This window comes from Aquarana catesbeiana, linkage group LG07, assembly GCF_042186555.1.
Source record: "Aquarana catesbeiana isolate 2022-GZ linkage group LG07, ASM4218655v1, whole genome shotgun sequence".
In the NCBI taxonomy this organism is placed as follows: Eukaryota; Metazoa; Chordata; class Amphibia; order Anura; family Ranidae; genus Aquarana; species Aquarana catesbeiana.
Window position 1 is genome coordinate 149,419,681 of NC_133330.1, and position 12,998 is coordinate 149,432,678.

Sequence of the window (12,998 nt, forward strand, 5' to 3'; positions counted from 1 at the left end):
TATTTAGAAGCAATGACACTGCTGCTGTCCCCGCAGCTCAGATTCCGAGACAAAGGGGGTTATTTACTAAAGGCAAATCCACTTTGCACTGCAAGTGCACTTGAAAGTGCACTTGGAAGTGCAGTCGCTCTAAATCTAAGGGGTAGATCTGAGAGTGGAAGCTCTGCTGATTTTATCATCCAATCATGTGCAAGGTAAAATGCTGTTTTTTATTTTCCTTGCATGTCCCCCTCGGATCTACAGTGACTTTACTTCCAAGTGCACTTGCAGTGCAAAGTGGATTTTCCTTTAGTAAATAGCCCCCATTGCCTGTATTGGCCAATTAGGGACAGTTGGCAAGTATGCGCATACTTCGTAGCACATTATGACAGGCTTACATTTCAAATGAAGCCCTCCAGCATCGCGCTGTCACCACTGTCGGTGCTTCCATCTTTACTTGGTCTTCCTTCTGGATTCATGCTTTCTGGTTGTTTGAATGACTGGGCCACAATGACATCACGCATGTGCACGGGAATCAAGATTGCCGCACAGCGCTCTGAATCAACAACACACTCAGTGTGCCCTTAATGCAGAGCACACTTCACATGCATCGGTGATGTCACCGGCTGCTGCAACTGACAATATCTCCTAAACAGCTTATGCCTTATTAAAAGCTAACCTGTAGGCACAAGTGAAAAGGCTGAGTTTCCTGTCACTTTAAGTTTCTGCTTCTTAAAAAAACCTTTTATGATTTTAACTACTGAATATTCTATGAAAAAAGATCAAGTGAAATATGTGATCTCATATGAGATCAATCTTAGAATACATAGCTCATCTGAATAAACAGGAGGTGACCCCCACATGTTCTTCATTTCACATTAACCACATTGGGGGGATTTAACTAGGACTAAAAGGAGAACATTTACATAAAAAAAAAATAGTGTTGGTCCTTAGATTGTATCATCAACTATTCCGTTTTACAGTTCATCTCTAACATATTTTTCTTTTTAGATGCTGCTATGAGAGCAGTTGAAGCTTTTATGATCTTATCCATTATCTTCTGCTGTTTTGCTCTGGTCGCGTTCATTGCACAGCTCTTTACACTGGGTAAAGGATGTCGCTTCTACATCACAGGAGCCCTCATGCTTTTCTGCTGTAAGTATCACTATTACATGTAAACTGTTCCACTGCATATGATCATAATAACAATAACAATATTCTGCTATACTTTCTAATAAAACTTGAGAACTTTGTGGTAAAATTGAGAGTACACAGCTGATCTACTGAATCACTATTTTTTACATAGCTCCTAACTGTCCCTTATTTTGAGGGACTGTCCCTGATTTGTCCTCTTCATTTGTCCCTCATTTTGGTCTGATCTATATAGTTGTATATAAAAATGCACTATTTATCCAGCAAAAAGTGTTTTTTACAGTGCTAAACCTTTAATCCAATTTATAAATGTATGCAATTCTAAATTCCAAAGCCAATTTAAAGGAATAGCAGTGGTAAAAAAAACACTTGTGGGTTTAACAAATGTTTTTTGTACAGTTCTCCTTTAAGGGGGTGTGGTAGGGGGTGTGTCCTATGCTAATAGGTGTCCCTCATTGCCATCTCAGAAAATTGAGAGGTATGGTTTTTATCCAGTTATATCCCTGTCTTTAACTGTAGCTTTTAAATGACACTTAGTCCAAATTTGTAAAAGGGCAGGCCAGTGTTTTAGGACTTCTTTGTCTCTCTGAATGCACCAAAGCTCACATGGCAGCTTTACTAAGGGTTATAAGACTTTTGTTTTGTGCAGTTTCAGGATTTAGCACTGTGGCAATTTCTGGAATTTACTGCTAGTTTACTGATTTTATTGCCTGGAGTTGCCTATTGCATTATTATTGCTTATTTTGGCAGGTTGGGTAGTCCCCCTGTCAGAATACAGTGGGGGTTATTTTCGAAAGGCAAATCCACTGAGAGTGCACTTGGAAGTAAAGTCACTGTAGATCCGAGGGGGACATGCAAGGAAAATATAAAAAACAGCATTTTAGCTTGCACATGATTGGATGATAAAAACAGCAGAGCTTCCCCTCATTTCAGATCTACCCCTCAGATTTACAGCGACTGCACTTCCAAGTGCACTTGTAGTGCAAAGTGGATTTGCCTTTCGTAAATAACCCCCAATGTCTCAGCAGGAGAGATCCCTGCATCAACATTGCTTGTGTGGTGGGTATCTGTCAGTTTATTTTCATTAAACCTGCAGGTTGAACACAAAAAAACTGTATGTGTGTACCCAGCTTGATTCTGTTATTTTCTGACTTCCCTTAAAGCAGTATTAATTCAAAAGCAAATATTTATTAAATTGTCGCTTACAAATTCTTGGATGTGATGGCTGCATTAGTTTTCTTTTTTAGACTTTCTGTACCCATATGAAATGTGTATAATTTGTTTGAGACAGATAGAGCTTTCTTTTGGTGGTATTTAATTACCACAGAGTTTTTTATTTTTTGCTAAACAAATGAAAAAAGACCAAACATTTTGGAAAAAAAAAAAAAACTTTTTTCTGCTATAAAATTTTGCAAATAATTACCTTATTTATTGGCATATAACTGAAAATCGGAGACAAATCATGTGTGCATGTTATACGCCGATTTCTGTCTGCCTTGGAGTGGAGGGAGGGGGCGTGCACCGCCGGATTACACAAAGCCGCGATCTCCTGTGTACCCGACACTCAGTCTCACACACACAGTCCCGCCTCCTGGCCCCGCATTGGACCACTGTTCTGTCTATCATAGGAGTTGGGCCAGGAGGCGGGACTGTGAGTGACTGCGAGCGTCGGGTACACAGGAGATCGCAGCTCTGTGTAATCAGGCACTGGTGAGGCTGCATTGATGGGCAAAGGCTAGGCTGCAGAAGGGCACTGAGCAGGCTGCATTAATGGTCAATGGAGAGGCTCCAGATGGGCACTGATCAGACTGCATTGATTAGGCAATGATCAGTGGCGTCACTAGGGTTGGTGTCACCTGGTGCGGTAAAACATGGTGTCCTGCATGGCAACCTGCAGGCAGCGCACGGTCACGGGGCGCACCCAAAACCAGCCCCTGTAAATGATAGTATAGGGTGGTATAGCGACAGGTTAGGGTGGTATAGGGCATGTTGGGGGTTGTCCAGGGCAGGTTGGGGTTGGTCCAGGGCAGGTTGGGGTTGGTCCAGGGCAGGTTGGGGGTGGTACAGGGCAGGTTGGGGTGGTACAGGGCAGGTTGGGGTTGGTACAGGGCAGGTTGGGGTGGCACAGGGCAGGTTGGGGGTGGTACAGGGCAGGTTGGGTGGCACAGGGCAGGTTGGGGTGGTCCAGGGCAGTTTGGGGTGGTCCAGGGCAGTTTGGGGTGGTACAGGGCAGTTTGGGGATGGTCCAGGGCAGGTTGGGGGTGGTCCAGGGCAGTTTGGGGTGGCACAGGGCAGGATGGGGATGGCACAGGGCAGGTTGGGTGGCACAGGGCAGGTTGGGGGTGGTCCAGGGCAGGTTGGGGGTGGTCCAGGGCAGTTTGGGGTGGCACAGGGCAGGATGGGGATGGTACAGGGCAGGTTGGGTGGCACAGGGCAGGTTGGGGGTGGTCCAGGGCAGTTTGGGGTGGCACAGGGCAGGATGGGTGGCACAGGGCAGGTTGGGGGTGGTCCAGGGCAGGTTGGGGTGGTACAGGGCAGTTTGGGGTGGTGCAGGGCAGTTTGGGGATGGTCCAGGGCAGGTTGGGGTGGCACAGGGCAGGATGGGGGTGGCACAGGGCAGGTTGGGGATGGTACAGGGCAGGTTGGGGTGGCACAGGGCAGGTTGGGGGTGGCACAGGGCAGGTTGGGGGTGGCACAGGGCAGGATGGGGGTGGCACAGGGCAGGTTGGGGGTGGCACAGGGCAGGTTGGGTTGGCACAGGGCAGGTTGGGTTGGCACAGGGCAGGTTTGGGATGGTACAGGGCAGGTTGGGGTTGGTACAGGGCAGGTTTGGGGTGGTACAAGGCAGGTAGGGGTGTGTGACAGACAGTGTGCTGTGCAGTAACTCATACCATACCTCATGCTTGCATACTTGCAGATGAAGACCCGGGCGGGTGGGCGGGGCTATAATATATATCCCACATTTTTTTTCAAAAAAACAAATTTTTTCCTCAGTTTAGGCCGATAAGTATTCTTCTACATATTTTTGGTTAAAAAAAAATCGCAATAAGCGTACATTGATTGGTTTGCACAAAAGTTATAGCGTCTACAAAATAGGGGATAGATTTATGGCATTTTTATTATTATTTATTTTTTTACTAGTAATAGCGGAGATCTGCCATTTTTATTGGGACTGCGATATTGCGGCGGACAAATTGGACACATTTTTGGGACCATTGACAATTATACAGCGATCAGTGCTATAAAAATGCACTGATTGCTGTATAAATGTCACTGGCAGGGAAGGGGTTAACACTAGGGGGCGATCAAGGGTTTAAATGTGTTCCCTCACTGTGTTCTGACTAAGGGGGATGGGACTTACTAGGGGAAGAGAACACACGATCAGTCTCCTCTCCCCTGAAAGAACCAGGCTGTGTGTGTACACACACAGATCCCGGTTCTCGCTGTGTCACAAGCAATCGCGGGTGCCCGGTGGTCACTTGCATCGGCTCCAACGGCGAGCCACGGGCACGTGCATGTGCCCCCGGCAGCACGCTCACCCCTAGTGGCCACAATGGGAAGCAATGTAAGGTAACATGTAAGGTAACGTCGATTTGCCCAGCCGAGCCAATCTGCCGCAGTAAAATTGCGGCGACTGGTCGGCAAGTGCTTAAAATGTAATTTTTTTTCCCTAAAACTTCCCTCCTAAAATTAAGGTGCCTGTTATACACCTGTGCATGTTATACGCTGATAAATACTGATAAATACAGTCATTTTTAAGTAATGTGCACTGATGGGCAATGGAGAGGCTGCAGATGTGCACTGATGAGGCTGCACTGATGGGCACTGATGAGGCTGCACTGATGGGCACTAATGAGGCTGCTTCCAAAGCAGAGACACTGTAAAGCCGGCCATACATGGATCGAGATTTGGGCGGATCAGCAGGGACCGGCCCAATTTTGATCCATGTGTGGGCAGGCTGGTTGTACACAAGTTGATTGATAAATTGGCTTGTGTACAACCAGCCTGTCAGGTTTTTCTGGAAGGATCAGTGCTAAAGATGGCAATACTTATCATTGTATTCTGATGGCAGGTAAGGCTCCCCAATGTCAGAATACAATACCACAGTAGGGGGATTCCCTCATCCACATCAAATGTGTGGATGGAGGAAACAAGGCATTCGCTTTCGTTCAACCCGCTGGTTGAACAAAAAAATATGCATAGTGTATAGACTGCCTAAGACATGAAGTGTGTTACTGATCAGGTCACCAGGTGAAAATAAAGGGAAAAAGCGTTAAAAAAAAAAAAATAATAATATCACTTTTACTATAGGCACCAAGTTTTTGCCTTTACAAGTGGATCCTTCCTACATCAGAATTTATATTTCTACTACTGTATTAGAAATCCCATTTAGGTGGTCTAGTCTAGCTATGAACGCCAAAATAAAGATTTTGACTCAGAAAACCCAAAAGAATGCAAGAAAATGTATGATGATTCAACCTAAACAATAAATAAATTGTTTCAGATAATTGATGTCCAATTCTTTCTCATTCACAGGGCTCTGTATCCTTATTGCAGTTTCAATCTATACAGCCAGATTTGCGAACAGTGATTCAGCATTGTACCATGCGTATTGCTTCATTTTGACATGGATCTGTTTTTGCCTTAGCTTCATACTTGGAATTCTCTATATGGTCCTGCGGAAGAAATAATCATTTTACAGATCTCTATTAACCCTATTGCCTGTGAACTGTAACTTCAAAAACAACCCCCAAGCCTGTCAGAACAAGAAGTGCTTCATCATGATGGCATAGGCCGCAGGACAAACTCTGTGGGTTATTTCTATGAGAGGCACACAAAACTTGTAAGGTTTAAAATAAATATATGACTTATTGAGCGTAAACAATAAAGCTGAAAAATTGGGCAGTTGGGCAATCACAATGTTGCTGTTTAAATCTCTTTACATACAAAACAGGCATAGCTAAAATTGTCTCCAAAGATGAAACTGCTATTTACTTTAAAAAAAAAGTATATCGATTTTAACTTATTTTAGTTGTATTTCAAACATTTTGTTAGGTAAAATGCATTAGCTTTCTCTATTAGGGACTCCGAGGGGCAGCCTCTTAGTAGTGCACATTTACTATACAAGACAACTTCATTACCAAGAGAATTGCACAGCAAAAGGGTGACTATATATTGAATTTTTTAACTTTGTCATGTTGAACCTTAATGCATTATGTAAAATCAAGAGAGACAATACAGAGGGTTAAGTGTCTTCTATATAAATATGTTTAGATAGCATTGCTAAACATTTATAAATATTAAAAATTCTACCATATGAAACACTTGTATGCTACTTTTGCATTAGTTAATGCTATAACATATATATATATATATATATATATATATATATATATATACACACAGTCATACCCTTGTTTTTTAGTGCAGATGGGCAGTAAGGCAGCAGTACCACACACACACACATATATATATATATATATATATATAGTCAGGTCCATAAATATTGGGACATCGACACAATTCTAATCTTTTTGGCTCTATACACCACCACATTGGATTTGAAATGAAACAATCAAGATGTGCTTTAACTGCAGACTTTCAGCTTGAATTTGAGGTTATTTACATCCAAATCAGGTGAACGGTGTAGGAATTACAACAGTTTGTATATGTGCCTCCCACTTTTTAAGGGACCAAAAGTAATCGGACAACTGGCTGCTCAGCTGTTCCATGGCCAGGTGTGTGTTATTCCCTCATTATCCCATTTACAAGGAGCAGATGAAAGGACCAGAGTTAATTACAAGTGTGCGATTTGCATTTGGAATCTTTTGCTGTCAACTCTCAATATAAGATCCAAAGAGCTGTCACTATCAGTGAAGCAAGCCATCATTAGGCTGAAAAAACAAAACAAACCCATCAGAGAGATAGAAAAAACATTAGGTGTGGCCAAATCAACTGTTTGGAACATCCTTAAAAAGAAAGAACGCACTGGTGAGCTCAGCAACACAAGAAGACCCGGAAGACCATGGAAAACAACTGTGATGGATGACCAAAGAATTCTTTCCCTGGTGAAGAAAACACCCTTCACAACAGTTGGCCAGATCAAGAACACTCTCCAGGAGGTAGGTGTATGTGTGTCAAAGTCAACAATCAAGAGAAGACTTCACCAGAGTGAATACAGAGGGTTCACCACAAGATGTAAACCATTGGTGAGCCTCAAAAACAGGAAGGCCAGATTAGAGTTTGCCAAACAACATCTAAAAAAGCCTTCACAGTTCTGGAACAACATCCTATGGACAGATGAGACCAAGGTCAACTTGTAGCAGAGTGATGGGAAGAGAAGAGTATGGAGAAGGAAAGGAACTGCTCATGATCCAAAGCATATCACCTCATCAGTGAAGCATGGTGGTGGTAGTGTCATGGCGTGGACATGTATGGCTGCCAATGGAACTGGTTCTCTTGTATTTATTGATAATGTGACAGCTGACAAAAGCAGCAGCATGAATTCTGAAGTGTTTCGGGCAATATTATCTGCTCATATTCAGCAAAATGCTTCAGAACTCATTGGATGGCTCTTCACAGTGCAGATGGGCAATGACCCGAAGCATACTGTGAAGGCAACCAACGAGTTATTTAAGGGAAAGAAGTGGAATGTTATGCAATGGCCAAGTCAATCACCTGACCTGAGTCCGATTGAGCATGCATTTCACTTGCTGAAGACAAAACTCAAGGGAAAATGCCCCAAGAACAAGCAGGAACTGAAGACAGTTGCAGTAGAGGCCTGGCAGAGCATCACCAGGGATGAAACCAGCATCTGGTGATGTCTATGCATTCCAGACTTCAGCCTGTAATTGACTGCAAAGGATTTGCAACCAAGTATTAAAAAGTGAAAGTTTGATGGATGATTGTTAATCTGTCCCATTACTTTTGGTCCCTTAAAAAGTGGGAGGCACATATACAAACTGTTGTAATTCCTACACCTACACCAGCTGAAAGTCTGCAGTTAAAGCAATTGTGTCAATGTCCCAATATTTATGGACCTGACTGTGTGTGTGTGTGTATATATATATATATATATATATATATATATATATATATATATATATATATATATATATATATATATATATATGTGTGTGTGTGTGTGTGTGTGTGGTACTGCTGCCTTACTGCCCATCTGCACTAAAAAACAAGGGTATAACGATCAACTTTTACAAAATGCAAGGCCCTACACATTCAGATATAGATTACTGGAATGTTCTCTTTATATGGCACTCTAAGTCATACCTGTATAGGGGGAAGATGGTGCACCTGCTTCTTGTCCCATTAGATTGGGCAGCGAGGGTAAACATCACTGAGACTTCTTTATATTCATTGGCTGCGTTGGTGTGAAATAATACCTCAAAGGGTGCATTGGGCAGTCAAGGGTTTTCCATGGGATATAAGAGAGCCCTGGTATAAATATTAGTGCCTTTTAGGCCATGTTCACATTAGCCTGCACAGTAAAGTGCAGCATTTTACCATGCGGCCAGCTGTCAGTGTGAGTCATGGGTGAGCTCCAGCAGGGAGCAGTGCATTTGTTTCAGCGCATTGCACTGCTTACTTTTATTGTTTGTTTTAACTTTATTTGAAGTGTCAACTTTTACAAAATGCAAGGCCCTACACATTCAGATATAGATTACTGGAATGTTCTCTTTATATGGCACTCTAAGTCATACCTGTATAGGGGGAAGATGGTGCACCTGCTTCTTGTCCCATTAGACGAGGGTAAACATCACTGAGACTTCTTTATATTCATTGGCTGCGTTGGTGTGAAATAATACCTCAAAGGGTGCATTGGGCAGTCAAGGGTTTTCCATGGGATATAAGAGAGCCCTGGTATAAATATTAGTGCCTTTTAGGCCATGTTCACATTAGCCTGCACAATAAAGTGCAGCATTTTGCCATGCGGCCAGCTGTCAGTGTGAGTCATGGGTGAGCTCCAGCAGGGAGCAGTGCATTTCTTTCAGCGCATTGCACTGCTTACTTTTATTGTTTGTTTTAACTTTATTTGAAGTGTCACATTTCATTCATGTCTCCGCACAGTAGCATGGTGTGTTCTGCTGTAGACACAAATGCAGACAAGAATCTCCTAGGCTACTAAAAACCCAGCATATAAGAAGAACTTTAATATCTAAATAAATAACAGAAAAGCATCATTTAAGAAAAACAAAAATCCCATGTAAGCCAAATTTTGTCAGCTTTAGTTCTTGTTCCTAAAAATTGGCATCCTATATTGACAGTTATATAGCGGTGATTTCTTATTTAGATCTGATTAGTGTAGATTTGATTTTCATGGCTGGGCACCATCACAACAAGCTCTTCCAGGCATGCTCGAATTTAAACTGAATTCACACTAGAATTTATGAAAACAATACTGGGTGCCTGCAGTGGATAAGCCTTTAGATATGTTTTTTCTGTTTAGGATGACTGAACCCCTTATAAATTTTGGTTAAGTTGACATTTAGTTTAAACTTTCTCTGCACAGCCGACAAGACTCAAAATAAATAAATATCAATGTATACAACAAGCTCCATTCTCCACACAGTATGGAGTAAGGAACACCTAGCAAGTTGTAATTCTATCTATTTTAAGGCCCCTTTCACACAGCTGTTGCAAATAGATCTGCCTGTTACTTTTTCAGGAGGATCTGACTGGAAGCTCAATGTTAGTCTATTGGACCTAAACATGATAGATTAGAGGTAAAAGGATTTAAATGGATGCACATCAGTTTAAATCCATGAAATCCATGTGCCAATAGACCTCACATGGGTCTATTAAAGTGGTTGTAAACCCCATTCATGAAATTTGATCTAGGCAAATATATCTATAGTGTTTACTTATCTCCCTCCAAAGCTCTAAGTGCCGTGTCTCTTTCTGCTGCTCCATTCCTCTGTTATCAGCAGTCACTTCTGGCAAGTTCTCCAACACACAAGATAACAGCAGCTGAAAGTTTGTGTTGGGGAGGGAGCTTAAAGGTAAATAAGCAGAGAGGTTGTCTATTCAGACTACAACTCTGCATGTTCCTTCATTCCTCTGCCTATGTGGAGGGGGGTGTGCCTTTCCTCCAATCAGCTCTCACACAGTGTAAGCCCAAACTTCACACCCACTGCTGAATGAGGAAACAAGATTTCTAACACGATCTGCACTTTCCAAAGAGTGTAGAATGGGAAAGACAGCAGGTATACATGTACAACTGTAGGGAGATTTGTTTCATCTCTGTGTATCATCTGAGGCTATTCACATCACTGGGTATAGGAGAGGGTTTACATCCACGTTAAGCCCCATTTTTTTCCTTCATCACAAGATGGAAGAAGAGTCTGAACAGACACAGATGTCACATAAGTTTACGGATCTTCTACTGCTCAGAATGGACACCACCTATGTTAAAGGACCCCAGTGCAGAAGAACTACCAGCTACAACCCCAATTCTCTAGATATATCCCTGCAGTGTGCAAGTATTAAAATATTTTTCTCCCAATATCACCAAAGTTCTCACTTATATAGGTATACCTGGGATTTTCCTTTCTCATTATACTGTATATTCCTACTAATGAGTATTGTATATTGTATGAGGGCTATTGCTTCTTTTGGAATGGAAATCAACCTACTTAATGCACTAACTGTAAATATTTTGATACAGCATTAAAAAATCTCCATAGAACACAGTTTGCTTTATTCAGAACAATGTGCCGTGTTTTTATTTTTCTTCTATGTGATTGTTTCTTTGTTTTTCCAAAACCAGTGTTTTTCAGTGAAGTGTTAAATGCTAATATAGCACAAGCCTAGCTAGCTTTAAAATACTCTATGTATAAAAACTGCAGGAAAATGAAATGCACCAGCAGGCAATTCCAAACTTGTAAATCATTTTTGGTATACAGGCATAACCGCTCTGAATAATGATATCCAAGTAACAGGTAACAGGTATGCAGCAGCACACCCAAGCCCAGGTGCTCTCAGGCTCAGGATGCCCTTCTCACATCCAAAAAATGAAAACGGAGAAAATCAAATGGAAAAGCCGGCACTTCTGGATGTTTCATCTGTGATCTTTATTTGAGCATAACCAAGTTTAAAAAGACAGGCTGACACGTTTCAGCACAAGCCTTGTTCACAGCACAGTGACAAACAGAACATATATATGTACAAAATAATGCATGCCACCCCCTCCAATCAATTAATTAATTGAATGATGTCATCAATTAAGTCAGACAAGAAACATCGCTGTATGGTTTCTTAGGGAGTGCAACACATATTGTAACACTATAATGAAGAAAATACATGTAGAACTAACAAGAGGAAAATGGATTAGGGATGGGCCGCACCATAACTTCCGAACACCACGAAAGTTTGCGAACCCCATTAAAGTCAATGGGTCCCGAACGTCAAAAATCAAAAGTGCCCATTTTGAAGGTCTATATGCAAGTAATTAGGCATACAATGGTTATAGGGGTTCGGGTCCTGCCCTTAGGGACATTTTATCATTAAAAAAAAGTTTGTGAAAAACACCATTTTTAAATGAGCAGTGATTTTTTTATTTTTAAAGTGAAAGCCTAAAAATGGAAAATACCTTCCAATATGGTGCCTGGGGGGTCCCCTTAGTCTACCTGTAAAGTGGCAGATCTGTACCATGTCTAGAATCTGCTGCAACAATAATTGCATTTATAAATCCAAAAAAATGACATTTTCCCTGCAAGCTGCCTTTATTTTGCTCAGCAACAGCTGGAGAGCCAGTGTGTATGATGAGACATTCTGGATACATTCTGGTGTCACTTTGACTTTGTATAGAAGTAACGGGTGTGTAAAAATTGGTCTTTGGGTGTTAATTGTGCTCATGAAACCTTTACCAAAAACATTCTTCCAGATGAAATGTTTGAACACCCTCAAAGCTAGGCAGCATCTAAATTCTGCAGAGATTCCACATCCCAAAAAGACTTAATCAGTGACATAGGCTTCAGGGGCTTCATAGCTGGTAATTCAGGACTGATTAATTTTTAAAAAGTCAAACGGTCCACGGAGTCTGTGGACAGATGTGTTCTATAATCAGTAACAAAACCTCCTGCAGCACTGAATGCCAGTTCGGAAAACACGCTGGATGCAGGGCAGCCCAATAACTCAATAGCATGAGCAAGTTCTGGCCAGTGGTCTATTCTCATGACCCAGTAAGTCAGTGGATCGTCAGCTGGAAAGCTCTTCATCTCTGTTTTGGCCCTGAGGTAATCATCCACCATGTGATGCAGACGTTGCCGATGGGATTTGGAAGCTGACAGCCCAGGGCGGCGAGAACTAAAAACATTCCGAAATGCCTCACTTAGGTGGATGCCTTCTCCAACGCTCCTCTCTTGACCAACAGAAGACTCAAAACAACGTTTTCCACGACACTGTAACCTACTAGAGTCAGGAAAAACGTTCAATAAAATCCTCTTTAACGTGTCCTCAAGAGATTTTATCTTCTGCACTCTCTGTGGGGATGGGATGAGTTCTGAGACCTTCCCCTTATAACGGTGGTCAAGGAGGGTTGCCAACCAGTAATCATCCTTCTTCTTTATGCCACATATTCTTGGGTCCTTTCGCAGGCTTTGAAGCATGAGGTTGCCCATGCGCCTCAAATTTGCAGAGGCTTGAGAAGCAGACTCCTTGGGGTCAATCAGGATGACAGCATCTGGAACTTCCTCCTCCCAGCCACGTACTACTCCCAAGGGTCCTGGGATTGGAAAGCCATCACTTACAGATTGACGCATGTTTTCCTCTTCTTCTTTTTTTTTTAAATTATTTATTCTTTATTCATTATTTGCTTCCAATACAAAATATCCTAAAAACATTACAGACAT

General features: G+C 42.1%; 1 protein-coding gene across 1 annotated transcript in view; it reads left to right on the forward strand.

Moving 5' to 3' along the window:
- The window catches only part of EMP1 (epithelial membrane protein 1), a 92,818-nt gene extending 81,960 nt beyond the window's left edge, over positions 1-10,858 (forward strand). The window contains exons 4-5 of the mRNA XM_073592714.1: positions 991-1,134; positions 5,668-10,858. Coding sequence (XP_073448815.1) covers positions 991-1,134; positions 5,668-5,822 — 299 coding nt within the window. The 3' untranslated portion in view covers positions 5,823-10,858. The remainder of the gene's footprint in view (positions 1-990; positions 1,135-5,667) is intronic.
- Positions 10,859-12,998: the final 2,140 nt, after the last annotated feature.